At 45.3% G+C, this 18,223-nt stretch overlaps 1 protein-coding gene across 2 annotated transcripts in view; it reads left to right on the top strand.

The window, feature by feature from the left end:
• DSCC1 (DNA replication and sister chromatid cohesion 1) overlaps positions 1-18,223 on the top strand; it is a 32,139-nt gene that overhangs the window by 2,461 nt on the left and 11,455 nt on the right. For both annotated transcript variants that reach the window (XM_040432009.1, XM_040432010.1), the window contains exons 2-7: positions 7,621-7,842; positions 8,017-8,185; positions 12,831-12,959; positions 15,157-15,247; positions 15,330-15,468; positions 17,635-17,687. In XM_040432009.1, coding sequence (XP_040287943.1) covers positions 7,670-7,842; positions 8,017-8,185; positions 12,831-12,959; positions 15,157-15,247; positions 15,330-15,468; positions 17,635-17,687 — 754 coding nt within the window. In that variant the 5' untranslated portion in view covers positions 7,621-7,669. The remainder of the gene's footprint in view (positions 1-7,620; positions 7,843-8,016; positions 8,186-12,830; positions 12,960-15,156; positions 15,248-15,329; positions 15,469-17,634; positions 17,688-18,223) is intronic.

Here is an 18,223-nt window from a genome sequence, read left to right as displayed (position 1 = left end):
CCCAAAAATGACCCCATTCTATAAACTACACCCCTCAAGGTATTCAAAACTGATTTTACAAACTTTGTTAACCCTTTAGGTGTTCCACAAGAATTAATGGAAAATAGAGATACAATTTCAAAATTTCACTTTTTTGGCAGATTTTCCATTTTAATAATTTTTTTCCAGTTACAAAGCAAGGGTTAACAGCCAAACCAAACTCCATATTTATGGCCCTGATTCTGTAGTTTACAGAAACACCCCATATGTGGTCGTAAACCGCTGTACGGGCACACGGCAGGGGCGCAGAAGGAAAGGAATGCCATACGGTTTTTGGAAGGCAGGTTTTGCTGGACTGTTTTTTTTGACACCATGTCCCATTTGAAGCCCCCCTGATGCACCCCTAGAGTAGAAACTCCAAAAAAGTGACCCCATTTTAGAAACTACGGGATAGGGTGGCAGTATTGTTTGTACTAGTTTAGGGTACATATGATTTTTGGTTGCTCTATATTACAATTTTTGTGAGGCAAGGTAACAAGAAATAGCTGTTTTGGCACCGTTTTTTATTTTTTGTTTTTTACAACATTCATCTGACAGATTAGATCATGTGATATTTTTTAGACCAGGTTGTAACGGATGCGGCGATACCTAATATGTATACTTTTTGTTTTTATTTATGTAAGTTTTACAAAATGATTTCTTTTTTGAAACAAAAAAAATCATGTTTTAGTGTTTCCATAGTCTGAGAGCCATAATTTTTTCAGTTTTTGGGCGATTACTTTGGGTAGGGTATGATTTTTGCGGGATGAGATGACTGTTTTATTGGCACTATTTTGGGGTGCGTGTGACTTTTTGATCGCTTGGTATTACACTTTTTGTGATGTAAGGTGACAAAAAATTGTTTATTTAGCACAGTTTTTATTTTTTATTTTTTTACGGTATTCACCTGAAGGGTTAGGTCATGTGATATTTTTATAGAGCAAGTTATTACGGACGCTGCGATACCTAATATGTATACTTTTTATTTATTTATGTAAGTTTTACACAATAATCATTTTTGAAACAAAAAAAAATCATGTTTTAGTGTCTCCATATTCTGAGAGCCATAGTTTTTTCAGTTTTTGGGTGATTATCTTAGATAGGGTCTCATTTTTTGCGGGATGAGATGACGGTTTGATTGGCACTATTTTGGGGTGCATATGACTTTTTGATCGCTTGCTATTACACTTTTTGTGATGTAAGGTGACAAAAAATGGTTTATTTAGCACAGTTTTTATTTTTTACGGTGTTTATCTGAGGGGTTAGGTCATGTGATATTTTTATAGAGTCAGTCGATGCGGATGGGGCGATATCTAATATGTATACTTTTTATTTTATTTATGTAAGTTTTACACAATAATATCATTTTTGAAACAAAAAAAATGATGTTTTAGTGTCTCCATATTCTGAGCCATAGTTTTTTTTTTTTTTTTGGGCGATTGTCTCAGGTAGGTGCTCATTTTTTGCGGGATGAGGTGACTGTTAGATTGGTACTATTTTGGTGGGCAAACGCCTTTTTGATCGCTTGCTGTTGTACTTTTTGTGATGTAAGGTGACAAAAAAATGGTTTATTTAGCACCGTTTTTATTATTTATTTTTTACGGTGTTCATCTGAGGGGTTTGGTCATGTGATATGTTTATAGAGTCGGTCGATACAGACGCAGCGATATGTAATATGTATACTTTTTTTGGGGGGGAAATGAAGTTTTTGTTTATTTTTACTTGAAACTTTAAATTTTTTTGGGGGGGAACTTTATTTTTTCAACTTTTTTTTTTTGTCCCACTTTGGGACTTCAACTTTTGGGGGTCTAATCCCTTTTACAATGCATTCCAATACTTCTGTATTGGAATGAATTGGCTGTATGAGTAATACTGTGTGTATTACTCATACAGCTTCCGGCCTGTAAGATCCAGGGGGCTGGATCTCACAGGCTCGTCACCGGAAGGCAGCGCGATGCCTTCCTTAGACATCGCGCTGCCTTCCATGCCATCGGGTCCCCCTACAGCCGCATAGGGACCCGATGGCACCGCTGCCCGCTGTATAAGGTAAAAGCCGCAAACCGCACGTCTGAATTGACCTGCGGTTTGCGGCGATCGCCGACACGGGACCCCCCCCCCCGGCGTTGTGACAGGATGCCCGCTGAATGATTTCAGCGGACATCCTGTTGCGATTAACCCCCGCGGCGCCGCAATAGCGATTTAAAGTTAGGACGTACCGGTACTGGCCCGTGGGATAAGGCTACGTCTACACGACGACATTTGTCGCGCAACAGATAGGGCACAACTACACTGCAACATTTGTAGCGCAACATTTTCTTGCACTAATGTCACGCGACAATTTTTATAATGGCAGTCTATGGTGGCGCACTGTAACATACTGCGACGCAACAGTTGCAGAAAATCCATTCGAGGTGGATTTTTCTGCGACTGTCGCGTCGCAGCCGCAGCATGTTGCAGTGCGCCACCATAGACTGCCATTATAAAAATTGTCGCGTGACATTAGTGCAACAAAATGTTGTGCTACAAATGTTGCAGTGTAGTTGTGCCCAATCTGTTGCGCGACAAATGTCGTCGTGTAGACCTAGCCTTATCCCACGGGCCAGTCAAACGGTGTTGTAGTGGAGACTTGTCGAGGAGGTTGGAGCACTATATTTGTCTTCTTGAGGGCAAAATTGTTTAGAGGAAGTTCTAAGTTATCTGTTCAGATACTGCAGCCATGGTAGCTCAGACTAACTGTGATAGAGCTATGGTTGTACACTATGCACCAGAGAAATGTCTCTATGCATCTCCTATTTATATGGGGTCCTGCACAGTAAACATGTATAAAATGTATAGATATGGCAGGAAATATAATTTTTTTTAGTTGGAATGTCAGAGGGGTGAAGGATGATAATAAGAGGAAGGTAATATTGGATAGCATGAAGCAATGCCACCCACCAATATGTTGCTTGCAGGAAACACATTTATCAAAAGAGCAGATCTCGCTGCTTAGTCCTCGCTGGGGGCGCATTGTTTCCATGCTACCTATTCCACATACGCGAGAGGAGTGAGCGTCCTCATCCACAGGAATATATCATTTGAGTGCCTATCCCAAAAAATAGATGCAGAAGGGAGATTTATATGTTTACATTGTACCATATTCAATACACAATGCGTTATAATAGGTATATATGTGCCACCACCGTACTCCCCTAATGTGCTTAGAACTGTCCTGGGTTTTGTAACGGACCTGCTTTCAGCGCGTGCCATGTTCTCAACAACACAGGGAAGAAGGAGGCAGTCCCTCTCCCCTGTACTGCTGCTGCCGCTCCCACCAATGGGCTGATAGCAGGGAGTAGGAGGGGAGGGGCTACTGAGGTGTTAATAGCGGCGGATCGCAGCGCGCAGTCATAGAGGCTCACAGTGCACCCCCAACCCCCCCCCCCCCCCAAAGTATTATAATCATTGGTGGCAGTGGCAGTTCCGATCGGAGCCCCAGCATCGTAAGCCTGGGGCTCCGATCGATTACCATGGCAGCCAGGACGCTACTGAAGCCCTGGCTGCCATAGTTGGCTCCCTGCTACTGTGTGCACAGGGCAGTAGGGACAGTGTGAGGTCCTATTCACCCTGATAGATCTCTATCAGGGTGAATAGGACAAGGGATGAAAGATCCCAGGTTCTAGCCCCTAAGGGGGTAAATAGGTATTAAATAAAAAGTAAAAAAAAAAAAAAGTTAAAGAAGCAAACACCAAAATATTAAGTTTAAATCTCTCCCTTGCCCAATTTTACATATAAAATATATATATACAATTAAAAAATTACATATCGCCACGCCCGAAAAAGTGCGAACTATTAAAACATTAAAAAATATCTCCTATGCGGTGAACGCCGTAACAGAAAAAAAAAAAGTGCAATTTGCCATTTTTTTGTCACCTTGTCTCGACAAAAATTAGGTTAGGACTGTTCTATTATGGTCCAGACGTTCCATAAAATGTGGAATGCACATGGCTTTTTTGGTGTTATATTTTTTTCACGTAGTATTGAGTATCGCAATACTTTTTTATGGTATCGAAATAAAGTCAAAATTTTGGTATCTTGACAACCCTAGGTAAGACATGTGTTTTTTTTTTTTGTTTTTTTTTTATTATACCGTAATTATATGTATTTTAAATTTGGCAACTACTTTTTTCAGGTTACGAGCCAATGGCTCCTTGATATTTTTTTTTAGTCTGGAGCCCTGTAATACATGCGGATAGGGACAGAATGAGTGTGAGTTCACAATCCACTGGCGGAGGAGTCGCTCCATTTGGTAAATTAATCCAAGAGGTCTCCCTGCTAGATTACTGGAGGATGAAACATCCACAAACAAAACAATACTCATGCTACTCTACAACGTATGGCTCTCTGTCAAGGATAGATATGATACTGGGTAATGAGAGCATGGGGCACTTTGTCCAAAAGGTGGAGTATTTACCACGCAGGATCTCGGATCATTCTCCAGTAATAGCCGCGGCCGACTTTCTATCTTTCCAACAAAAGGGCAATAAGATATGGAAATTCAACCCGTACTGGTTGCATATACTTCAAGATATTGGTGGAATTGGGGAGAAATTAAAGGAATTTTTCATACTTAATAATCCATCAGCCCCCAAATTGATAGTATGGGATACAATAAAAGCTTTCTTGAGGGTTATTGATGGCTGACATAAATAAATAAAAAAAATAAATCCAAGTTCACCGTACATAAATTAATAGCAGAGGTAAAAGCAACAGAAGCGGAGTACAAGGTCTCTCCAGATGTGACCATGGAAAAGAGATGGCGGGAGGCACAGCAAAAACTGAAGGACAATCTATTACTAACTGCACAAAATAAAAGTTTTTTTTCAGAAACAATCCTATTATGAAGAAGGAGAAAAGGCAGGCAGATTGTTAGCGATAATCTCTAAAGCCCAACCACAAACAACATACATAGCGGCCCTTAGTGGAGCGCTCCTAAATGGAATTCCTATTTCAGGATTCTTGATTGTACGATGTTGCTGGTGTATTAGCAGTGGTCCTCCGTAGATGTGTGCATCAGATGAGGATTTGCAGGGGTTCCTACACCTGCTACATTTGAATATCCTCTGAAGAACAAAGAAGCACGCTTGATGGGCCTATAACAATAAAAGAAATGGAATTAGCCCTAAGTGATATGTCTAATAATAAAGCCCCAGGCAAAGATGGGTTACCGGTAGAAATATATAAATCTTATGGAGGTATGTGAGGAGGCTAGAGATTCAGGCAGATTACCGCCATCCATACTTGTACTACTACCAAAACCAGGTAAAGACATTTTAGAAGCCGACTCTTATAGACCTATATCTTTGCTTCCAGTAGATGTGAAGATATTGGCAAAAGTTCTGACGAATCGTCTAAATACGGTAATAACGTCTCTCGTACATACTGACCAAGCTGGCTTTATGCCAAATATGTCCACAGCTGTGAATTTTAGGCGCCTGTACTTAAATATCCAAGCGGGCCAGGTCCACACCTTGAATGCGGCGGTCGCATCTCTTGATGCGGCCAAAGCATTTGACAGTGTGGAATGGCGGTATCTGTGGTCTGTACTCCAGAAAATGGGCTTTGGCCCCGAGTTCATAAAGTGGATACAATTATTATATGCTAGTCCCAGTGCGTCAGTGAGAGTAAATGGCAATCTCTCAGACCCATTCCACATTTATAGGGGGACTAGACAAGGGTGCCCTTTGTCACCTCTATTATTTGCGGTGGCAATAGAGCCACTAGCTGAAGCCCTGAGAACCGCGGACCTAGTAAAAGGCTTTCAATATGGAAATCTTACTGAAAAGGTCGCACTGTATGCGGACGACTTACTGTTATTTTTGGAGGATTGGGAGACATCCCTTCCGGAGGCTATTAAGGTTATAAATGGCCAACTATCTGGATTAACCATAAATCCGTCATAATTCCCTTGTCTAACAAAGAGAATTCGACTCCGCTAGTGGCACCAGACCTCAAAGTCGTTACATCTTTTAAATACTTAGGGGTGAAAATATCTACTGATACACGGGAATTTGGAGATCTAAATCTGGTACCTTTACTTGAAAGGTTCAGAAGTTGATTGGTAGAGCCAACCTTATTAAAATGATTCTCATGCCCCAATTGTTGTATCTTATTCACAATGCGCCAACATCTTCTTCTACAAGGTCAATGCGATCTTTAGAGATCTCATTTGGAAACGAGGTGTCCCACGCATAAAATTAAATACACTACAGAGGCCTAAAACACATGGGGGATTAGCTATACCAGACCCATGGGTATATTATGTCGCGGCCCAACTACAACATATCAGAGGTTGGGGAGACAGTGAAAACCTAAACAAGACGGGGAGGATTGTGAAACATCTTATAGGAAAACTATGTCTGCTATCAGCCTTAGAGGATGGTACTTTCTATAATAGAGGTACGGAATACCAGATATTAGGAGTGATACACAAAATATGGTGGAAAGCCAGGTCTATGGCTAAAATAACTGGATATACAACATGTACACCAATATGGCCAAACTATATGTATAAAGAAATGGATAAAGTGTCAGAAACGAAGATGTGGGAGCGGTACGGTCTTAATAGGATGGCTCATTTATTCTCTAATAATACCCTAAAGGAATTTGCACAACTACAGCAGGAATTTAACATATACCACATAAATCCTTTTATCTTTATTTACAGCTCAGACATGCAATACAATCACAAGAAAAACAAGAAAGTATTGTTCAGGAACCAAAACGCAGTATTATAGACCTCACCACAACACAGGGGAGCACAAATGGGGTGATATCTCTCCTCTACAAGACCCTGATGGAAATGCAACATACAAATAGGCCATTAGGATTGTATGGGAAATGGAAGTCTGATATTGGGGATCTGACTGAGGACTTATGGGATGAAGTAATGCAGAACTTTCAAACAATAGCAGTGAGCGAAGCACAGCGGGTATCACAATTGTACTTGATGCACAGGGTATACAGAACCCCGGTTCTGTTAAAAAAAAGATGGGATACAGAATTGATGACTGTTGCCCAAGATGTAATCGGCACAATGCAGACCTAATCCATCCAATGTGGAACTGTCCAAAACTTAGGAGATACTGGATAGATATTTTGCAATTGATAAATACTGTGTTTCATACAAATATAGATGTTACGCAACTAACGTATTACAAGGAACACCATGGAGATGATTCTGGACTTTAACTGGTTGCAGGACTGAAAAAGGGATGGGAGGGAGTGGGTGGGTAAAGTGGGTTGTTATTGTAATAATATAATGTTTTTTTACAAAACTTTAATAAAAAATATCTGATTTAAAAAAACAATCGTGGTGGTTGCTGTAAGTGTAGTATTAAGTAGCCGGCTTTAGGTCTGCACTTGTGTGTAATATCAGCCACCAAAACAGGGCATATATTGTAACGATAAATAATAAAAGGTACGGTATATTTTAAGGGTCCTAGTTTGAGTAGAGTGAATATATTAAATAAAAGGACTTACTACTATCTCAAAACATTGTCAAAAAAAGTCTTAATAATTGTGAACACAGACTTACCTGTACCGCTGTGCTTGATGTTGCAGCTGTGCTCGGCCACATTCCTTTTCTCTAGAATCCGGAGGAGCCTTTATCATGAGTCGTTCCCGAGAAGAAGTGGAGGCCACGCTGCAGATCGCCAAGCTGAATGTGGAGGATCTGCGCAGCACGGTGCAGTGTCTGACCTTCAGCGAGACCTTCACATCGGGGGATTTCAACCTGATGGAGCTGGATGATGGCCTCTGTAAGGAGATCGAGGCGGGAGGGAGGTGAGAGGAGCCATGTTCTTATAGACTGGCGGCACATTTACTTTATACAAAAGTCATTTTAAATCATGAAATTGCTTGCTGTCAGTGAGTGGAAACAGTTCCATGAGGAAATTCGGCTTTGTGGCGAATCAAATTTATCCTGAAAAACTGTATGTTTTTTCTCATCCCTTTCAGCCTTATAATTCGAGGTGACAAGGCGGATCACGCCGTCCTGTGCAGTCAAAACAGAACCTATGACCTGAAAATCGCTGATACCTCCAATTTACTGTTGTTCATCCCAGAATGTAAAACATCGGAGCTCCTGCCGGCTGATCAGCTGCCAATGAGCATCACACCATGTGAGGTGAGCCGGGTTATATTGGGTATGTAGTCTGTTTGTGACTAATGTAAAACGAGATTTTTGTAAAACTTACCAGTAAAATCTCTTTCTCGCTCTTCATTGGGGGACACAGAGACCGTGGGTATAGCCATGTCCTCTAGGAGGCGTTGACACTAGTAAAAGCTGTTAGCTCCTCTCCTGGCAGCTATACCCCCTCCAGCCTGGAGAGAGAGAGCTTCAGTTTGTGAGAAGCAGTAGGAGAAGCAAGTAAACCAACGAAATAACGTGGAACAGCAACAATACCAAGAACCGAACCAGGTTCTAACCAGCAACAGCCACAACTGTGGTCGCACAACAATACTGGGTGGGTGCTGTGTCCCCCAATGAAGAGCGAGAAAGAGATTTTACTGGTAAGTTTTACAAAAATCTCGTTTTCTCGCCCATATTCATTGGGGGACACAGAAACCGTGGGACGTCCAAGAGCAGTCCACGGGGAGGGAAAACCACAGACCCATGGAGCAAGCGCCCCGGCAGGCAACTATGAACTGCCACCTGCAAGACCATGCGGCCCAAGGCAGCGCCTGCCGATGCATAAGTATGCACCTGGCAAAAATTTTTCAATGTGCGTAAGGAGGACAGTAGCCGCTTTGCACAACTGCACGGCCAAACCTTGAATCCTCCGAGCCCAAGAGAACCACCGCTCTGGTGGAGTGAACCGTGACTCCGAAGGGCGGAACCCTGCCCCGGGTGCAGTATACTTCAGCAATTGCAGACGTGCAATTGCCACCCTGGAGGCCGGCAATGCCTTGCGAGGACCCTCCGGGATGACAAAAAGGAGGAGTCCATACGGCGGAAGGAACTGGAGGCTGGCAAATAAATCGTCAGAGCCCTGACAACATCCAAATGGTGTAACTCCCTTACCCTAGGGTGTGAAGGGGAGGGACACAGTGAAGGACAATTTCTTCATTGAAATGGAATCAGAGGCCACCGTCGGGAGAAGGAATGAACGGGCCGCAGAACCGCTTTATCCCTGTGAAGAACCAGGAAGGGTCTCTGCAAGAGAGCGCCCCAACCAGGACACCCGTCTGATGGATGTGATAGCCACAAGAAAAAACTACATTCCAGGACCGGAGTCGGAGAGACAACTCCCGCAAGGAGACTAAGTTCAGATCCCAAGGTGGTAAAGGAGGACTGTACGGAGGAACCGTAGGTGCCATTCCCTGAAGAAAGGTTATTATGGGCCCCAGGTGGGTCAGAGGACGCTGGAAAAGGATAGAAGCGCCGAACCTGACCCATCAAGAAACCAAGGGCCACACCAAAAACCCAGGACCGCAGCATCCACCCTCTGCTAAAGGGAAGCGCTCCACGGAAACGGTAATTGATCCACCGAAGTCCCCTGAGCCGAAGAGGCTTGTGGGGAGACTGAGAAGCTGGCTGATAAACTACCAAGAAAAAAGCGCCTGAATGAGGCGTGTCCAACCGCAAGCCAAGATATCAATACATTGGATAGGTAGAAGTAGAGGCGATATGAGAATCACCGGCGGTGAGGAGTTCCGTCAGCGACCGTGTATTGACGGTGTAGCAACGCTGCTTGACGGAAATTCCGACCAGACCAAGATGAGAGACGAACTCCTGCCTTGAGGAGGAAGAATTGAAGGGGTGTTCCGTTCCATGAACGAAACTCTATCAACGGTGGGGAGTCTGGAAGAAAAAAACACAGAAACAATACCCTGCATCAACGCAGATGAGGGGAAGTAGTAACGTAGGAGCTACCAAGGTTTGCGGAGTGACCGTGAACCCTGAGCCAGAGAAGAAAAAATGGAAGGAAAAGGGGGTAGGGCGAAGCCCATTCCCCATCTGAGACTGGCACTACACAGAAGTAGCCACCGGAAGATAGTGGCGGCGCCATACTCCACCTAAGGAGGAGGCCATGCAGAGTACACCACCGAATTCGGCGTTAGAAGAATCAGTCACCTGACGAAGGAGCAGTGTAGGAGGAGCCAGAGTATGAAATGGCTACTCCAGGACCCCAGTATCGTAGGAGCCGCAGCATGCCCGCCAGCACAAACTGAGGGGCAGACTAGAGGAATCCGGTAGAAGCCATGGTACCATACTGTCTCAGGAAAGGAGAGCTAACCTTAAACACTCCACCTGAGAAGGGCGTTGAACAGGAACAACCGCCAAGCCAGAGTCGGGGTAGAACCCCTACCTGAGGGAATGCCCCACTGCAGCGACTGCGAACGCTAGTACCAGCGTAAAAACCACACCAGCGGAGGGGAACACGCTGCAAAGCTAAACCAGAGTGCCAGCACAACCACTTCCCACATCCGGAATGGTGGATAGAGAATATAGAGTCAGTGTAACACTCGACTTGCTGGAACGTAAACACAATATTACGTGCCATGGTGTACGCACTACATATTGTTGAAGACACATATTGGTTCAATGGAGGACCATGGAGATTGGGGACGCTAGGACACATGAGTGGCGCTGGGCAACCCCCTAAGGAGAGAGGTTGTCATATTCATGCCCCAAACCGGCACCGAAGGAAAGGGACACAACGTGGAAACAGCCACAGTATCCACTGGCGGTCCTGCACTGGAGTGCGCTGGAGAACTATCAACCACACGGCCCAGAGGGTGGATTGGGAATACTTCTGCTGTGCTCCCTGGATCTGCGCGGGTGGAGGAATATCCACCAACGATCCAGGAGAGGAATTGAGAACTATGAGGTGTCCTCCTTTGTCCGCTATAGGACACGGGCCCAGCCTGGTACCACACAGACAGGGTGGTCTTGCGGTGATGAGGCTCAGGGGGGCCCGTATGAACACGAATATTTTTTTTTACTAAAACTTGGGTGACCAACATCAAGTGGGCAGAGAGGCAGGAAAGGGTTAACTGTTAGAACTTGGAGGCACCTGTACTGAGATAGAATCCTCAGGATCTGGTGCTGGCCAGAAGGGGTTAAGGCGTCCTGGAGAGGGCGGGGCCCAGCGGCTTCTGGGGGAGGGGGGTGGCGGGAAAGATTCGCACCAGAGCGCACCCCCCACTCCTGTCAGGGAAGTTATTAACCCCTTAAGAGCCCTAACACCAGCGGATCACAGATAGGGGAGAGCCTCCTTCGCTCCCTTCCCTGTGTGTCCGCCGGTGCATGTTCCCAGTCTGTAGCGGGGGGCGGTCGGGTCTTTGCATGAGCGCACGGCGGACCGAAGCTGACCGGGTGCAGAGGAACCTGAGTGAGAGCGCATGAGCTCTCCTGCCGCTAAAAATATAATCCGCGTCACCGATTTCCCCCCCGCCGGGGGAGTTCACCCCGAACAGGGAGCGCGCAGAACGGAATGCTGCGGCCAACAGACATTGACCCTGGTGTTAACCCCTTCCGGAGCGGCGCTACAGGTGCCCGCTCCCGAAAGAGAGGAATCTGGTGGCTGCGGAGTTGGACCGGTCTGGGGCTGAGAGGACAGCGCTCACACCTTACCCCAGCTCCCGGACCGCAAGGGAATCACTGGTTCCTGCGCATGACCTCCCGCAGTGTAGCAGCGCCTGCCTGGACTTATTAACCCCTTAGTGCCCGCGATAGCAGCGCCTGCTGGGCCTAGGGGTAAGCGAGAGGGAATCCTGGTGCACCATAATAGGGCTGGTGCCTGTTTCCTGGTGCTCAAATCCTAGGACAAATGTCATCAAGAGGGAGGGAGGGATACTTACCTAGTCCTGTGTACTCACCTCTCTCATCCTCTTCTCTTCACCCTCCCTAAGTGGACCCTCAAGGTCACCTTCTCCAGCAGGGTCACCTCCTCAGCAGCTGGCACCGGAGTGGCAGGAGTCTGGTATGGCGGGAGGGTCTTCTCTTTGGCGGACCTAGGTGACCCCTTGGCTGGCGGGATGCAGGGGAGCGAGGCTGCCCTGGTCCACCTTGTCTTCTGTGGGGGAGGCAGCAGTGCGGATGACCGGCACTGGCGCAACTCGACCCCGGGAGAACAGGGCGGCGAGGCGACCACTGTTGTCCCATCTGAAAAATAAGGAAAAAAATAAACTAAAATAAAAAATCTTCAGGAGATCCCTGCAGAGCAGGAAGGTCTTGCCTCCTATTGACACTAGAAAAAACTGAAGCTCTCTCTCCAGGCTGGAGGGGGTATAGCTGCCGGGGGAGGAGCTAACAGCTTTTACTAGTGTCAGCGCCTCCTAGAGGACATAGCTATACCCACGGTCTCTGTGTCCCCCAATGAATATGGGCGAGAAATGGTAAGTGACATAAGGATTGCATCAGTTTAATATTAAAGGGGTTATCCGGGCTCTCCTATATTGATGACCTATCCTCAGGATAGCTTATCAATATCAAATCGGCAGGGGTCCGACTCCTGACACCCCCACCGATCAGCTGTACAAGGAAGACAGCAGCAGAGCAGGAAGATGGCACGTGAACACTACCTCATACAGCTGATCGGTGGGGGTGCTGGGTGCCGATCTGATATTGATCACCTATCCTGAGAATATGTCATCAATATTAAAAGCCCGGACCACCTCTTTAACAGACATTCAGGAGCCATATGCAGACAACATAGTCTGGTGGTGCCCAGGACCCTCACTCCCCACATCCTGCAGATTGCCCTGTTATCTTTTTTCTTCTTTTGTTCTTCTTCTTTCTGATCACAGATTACAATATCTTGCAGATTGCGGGATTCTCTAATCATTACTGGGAGTTGAGGAGATGCAGACCCAAACTGAAGAAGTTGAAGAAACTCATGTTAGAAAACCCTTATGAAGGGCCAGAGAACGAGCAGGACACAAGAGCGTCAATGGTAAGCCGGGCAGTAGACTGCCGGGCACTGATGACCAGGCTGTAGCTTTCCTCTAGGAAAATTAGTTTGACTTGCATTGCTCTTCAATGCTTTTATTTTATCGGATACAATACATCACTATTCTATCAGCAAGAAGACTGCCATATAACAACAGGAGGGCCCTTAGGTTTGGTCTTTCTAAAAACAATATATTTCATGTGTTTGTACAAAGAAGATGAGATGTAATTTTAGCTTAGAAAAAAACTCTGAAAAACAATCTGCAGACGCATGAATGTGTTGCTGAGGATTTCACCCTATGTATTGCAAACTGGAAATATGCAGCATAAATTAACGTGCCTCGGGTACAAAATGTACACTGCACATCAGTTTCCCCAGGTAAGTTTCATCTGTTTTGCCAGTGCTGTGATATGCTGCGGATTTTCTGCCCACAAAATCTGTTGGAAAACTGCAGTGTGTCCACCCCTTGTGAACACACTTAAAAGGGTTATCCAAGACTAAACTTTTTTTTTTAACAGACCTCTTCAGAATGGCTGGATCCGCAGTGGGGTTAATATTCTCAGGATCCCGCTGAATTCCGGCTGCATCGCTCCTCGGCAGGTCCCAGGTCTCTGGAAATCAACATCCTGTTGACAGGCAACGCATGACCGCTGCAGCCAATCACTGGTTGCAGTAATGATCTGTCACCCATGCAGTACGTCACTGAGTCACGTGCCGTGACAGGTCACTGCTGCGGCCAGTGATTGGCTGCATTGGTCATGTGATGTCCATCAACAGGATGTTGAGTCCCAGAGACCTGGGACTGGCCTAGGAGGCCATGGAGCAATGCAGCCAGAATTCGGCGTCAGGGACAAGTTAAATATGAATACCTCTGTGGATCCAGCCACTCAGACCGTCTGTTAAAAAAACAAAACAAAATAAAAACTGTAGTCTTGGATAACCCCTTTAAGCGTTATGGGCATGGATGCCATATTACAAACACAGTACTTCTCCTCTGTGATGCACAACATTCCTTCTTCTAGGCGACCTTCTGTGACCTCCCTTTTGGGAGGTCCCTCATATATTTTTTTTTTTTTTTTTTTTTTTTATATTGTCAGAAATTTGAGTTTTCAGAAAGGAAAAGGTGGACACAACTGTACCTATGTGATATGACATGTGTCGGAGCATGCTGTAATTTTTCTTCCTCTTAGACTATTAAGGAATCCGTGAATATAAAAAAGAATCTGTGCACCCCAATATAAAATCGCAAGAATGCCGTGTGTAGTATGGGCTTATAGCAAGCAATGGGCGGACATTATAACATTTTTAAGGTTTATACAATTTTTGTAAAAGGTTTTGGTGTCTCCACTTTATGAAGGGGTGTTATAGGTTTCCTGATATATAGGTTATAGGTTTCCTAGACGTGCAGTATGACTGTGAGTGAGCCCTAAATGTTATCTGTTGTTTGAGGGCCTTTTTAACCCTTACAATGCCATGTTTAACCCCAAGAGCTCTGATGCATTCAATCAGGCAGACATTTATATGAATAGGGGACAGAGCAGTGATCCTAGAGATCTTCCCTATGCAGGTACAAGCTTACCTACATAATAAGGGCGTATAGTTTATGAAGGCTGCATGTCTGAAGGAGGGAGTGGAGCCCACGTTATTAATTTTGGAATGTAAAAAAACCTTAGAGGACCTGTCCCCTCTCCTGACATTCCTGGTTTAATAGCTTCATGCATTCCCCATGTAATAACAATTCTGGAGCATCTATTCTTATGGCTCCATGTTGTGCCGTTCCTTTATTATTTCTACTAGAAGTAATGAATAATTGCTAGCAGTCTGCAGTAAGGGTACAGAGGGGAGGTAACCCTGTTGGGGGGTGTCTCTGCACAGTCTGAAAATGGCAGCACTGATTGGACAGAGTCAGTTTGTGCAGGGACACGCCCCCAACTGGTTACCTCCCCTCTGTACCCTTACTGCAGACTGCTAGGAATTAATTCATAACTTCTAGTAGAAATAATAAAGGAGTGGTACAACATAGTCATACGAATAGATTTTCCAGAATTGTTATTACATGGGGAATGCATGAAGCGATTTAAATAAGCATGTCAGGAGCGGTGAAAGGTCCTCTTTAAATGATCTTAGTGGGAAGACATTTGTGTCCGATATCGCCTCTTATCTGTGTGAACCAGCATGTTGCTCCTTTCTATGGTTCTAGTATACAACAGATGACCTCCTGGATCAGATTCAAGCAAGCTATGAAGAATTAATGGACCACCTGAAAGTCATACACGCATGCAATGTTAAAGGTAATGCCTTGTGTCTGTAGCATGACTTGGGACTGTCCATAGGTGACTTGTTGAATTCTTCTCTCATCTGATCATCTTCCAGGATTTTGGAGACTTCTGGACTTTGATTATGAAATGAAGCTTCTGAATCACATCACCCAGTTATTGGACTCTGAATCGTGGTCCTTCAGCCAAGTACCTCTGAAAGTGTGTCGTGAAGAGCTACGACCTCTAGAGCCAGAGTAAGAGATTGAACTGTAACGTTTGAGTGTGAATGGGCACATATGGACTTACAGTGATATGCCTACAGAGGGGATGTCTGCTGTAGGCAGAAATTTAAAGGGCATCTGTCAGCAGTTTTGTACCTATGACACTGGCTGATCTGTTACATGTGCACTTGGCAGCTGAAGGCATCTGTGTTGGTCCCATGTTCATATGCGCCCGCATTGCTGAGAAAATGATGTTTCAATATATGAAAATGAGCCTCTAGGAGCAACGGGGGCGTTACCATTACACCTAGAGGCTCTGCTCTCTCTGCAACTTCTACGTCTTCTGCACTTTGACAGGGCCAGGAATTAGGATGTTTCCCCTGCTCGGCCCTGTCAATAAAAGTGCAGAGGGCACAGCAGTGGCGGAGAGAGCAGAGCCTCTAGGTGTAATGGCAACACCCCCGTTGCTCCTAGAGGCTCATTTGCATATAATAAAACATCATTTTCTCAGCAATGTGGACACATATGAACGTGGGACCAACACAGATGCCACAGAACACTTCAATCACTTATGATGCCAATGAATTCTTTAGGTGGCCTCTTATAATTTTACACAGAGATTTTCCTGCCCCCATATCAAAAAATCTGGGGGCTCCCAGCAGCCAAGAACCTCTTGGGTAGCTTGAAGGGGTATTAATGGGCAGCTAAATGGGTATTTCCATACTAAATGGTACCTAAAACTTCTCATATTAATGGTTTCATAAAACTTGTGACACGTTAGATGGTGTCTGGGTACTGATACCCCCTACTGTTTGCAAAATCAGAGGGGCAGAGTGCAGTCAAATCACTGACATGTTAATGATTTTATGACATGACGGTTACTGTTTAGAGGGGTTGTGCAGTATTAGAAGAACATGGCTGCTTTTTGCCAAAACCAGTGCCACACCTGTCTGAAGGTTGTGTCTGGTATTGTGGGTGCTGTTATACAGAATAAAGCAGGCAGGTGTTTCCAATCCTGGACAACCCTTTTAAAGGGAACCTGTCACCGGGATTTTGTGTATAGAGCTGAGGACATGGGTTGCTAGATGGCCACTAGCACATCCGCAATACCCAGTCCCCATAGCTCTGTGTGCTTTTATTGTGTATAAAAACCGATTTGATACATATGCAAATTAACCTGAGAGGAGTCCTGTCCCTGACTCATCTCAGGTACAGGACTCATCTCAGGTTCATTTGCATATGTATCAAATCGTTTTTTTTACACAATAAAAGCACACAGAGCTATGGGGACTGGGTATTGCGGATGTGCTAGTGGCCATCTAGCAACCCATGTCCTCAGCTCTATACCCAAAATCCCGGTGACAGGTTCCCTTTAAGCGTTAAAGGCACATCAACACAATATATCGTCACCTAATGAAAGAACGGGTGTCCTGGGTGGTCCGCCTCTACTTAACATTTCCTCCGTTGAGTTCAAGGCAAGCAGCGCTCAGCTCTTTCTATAACTCCCATAGAAATAGAGCCTGAGGCACACGGGAATCAGCGGACAGGGGCCACCCATTTCCGCTGTGCTTAAAAGGGGTTGTCTCATGTCAGCAAATGGCATTTATAATGTAGAGAACGTTAAAAGGGTTGTGTCACTTCAGCAAGTGGCATTTATCATGTAGAGAAAGTTAATACAAGGCAATTACTAATGTATTGTGATTTTCCATATTGCTTCCTTTCCTGGCTGGGTTCATTTTTTCATCACATTATACCCTGCTTGTTTCTATGGTTACGACCACCCTGCAATCCATCAGCGGTGGTCATGCTTGCACACTAAAGGAAAAAACATTGGCTTATGTGTGCTCCCACGGTCCCGCTCACCAAAGAGGCCGCTGCTTTTTCCTATAGTGTGCAAGCGCGACCACCACCGCTGGATTACAGGGTAGTCGTAATTATGGAAAACGAGCAGTGTATAATGTGATGGAAAAATAAATCCAGCCAGCAAAGGAGGCAATATGGGCAATCACAGTACATTAGTAAGTGCCTTGTATTAACTTTCTCTACACAATAAATGCCATTTGCTGAAGTGACACAACCCCTTTAAGAATAGCCAAATTCTGCTGAAGAAAACCAATAAATGTACTGTAGGGTTAGCGTAAGTGACTGCTGTGATTTGCTGCTCCTGTCCTGTACTAATCCTGTTCCTCCTCCTGTTAGAGAGATGATTGAGCACTGCTTGGACTGTTACGGGAGAAGGTTTTCTGAGGGAGGTAAGAGCGACTGTGCGTTTTTCCATAATTACGAGCATATGTCTGTCAGTCACAGAGCACTATTTCACAGATCCGCTACGGTTATGTTCACACATACGCTGTGGATTTTCTGCCACAGAGTTAGGCCCCTTGCATACGACCGTATGGCCTCCGAGATATGCGGTCCGTGAGCGAGCCATATGTCCTGGAGCGGCATTGATTGTGCCCACGGGAGCACACAGCATTATAGATTACAATGATGCTGTGCACGTCGGGCCGCCCACGGGGCTATTGTCCCGCACTCATATGATCTTATGAGTGCGGGACAATAGCCCTGCCTTCGGCCCGACGTCCACAGCATCATTGTAATCTATAATGCTGTGTGCTCCCGTGCGCACGATCAATGCCGCTCTGGGACATATGGTCCGCTCATGGACTGCATATCTCGGAGGGCATACGGTCGTGTGCAAGGGCCCTTAGGGGAAGAAACTACACGGGGTATCATAGTACCAGCAAAGTGGGTGAGATTTTATAGAATCTCATCCACACATGGGAAA

Source organism: Bufo bufo, chromosome 5, assembly GCF_905171765.1.
Source record: "Bufo bufo chromosome 5, aBufBuf1.1, whole genome shotgun sequence".
NCBI classification, from domain to species: domain Eukaryota; kingdom Metazoa; phylum Chordata; class Amphibia; order Anura; family Bufonidae; genus Bufo; species Bufo bufo.
Note: the sequence above shows the minus strand (reverse complement) of the source record. Positions and strands in the feature narration are given on the sequence as shown.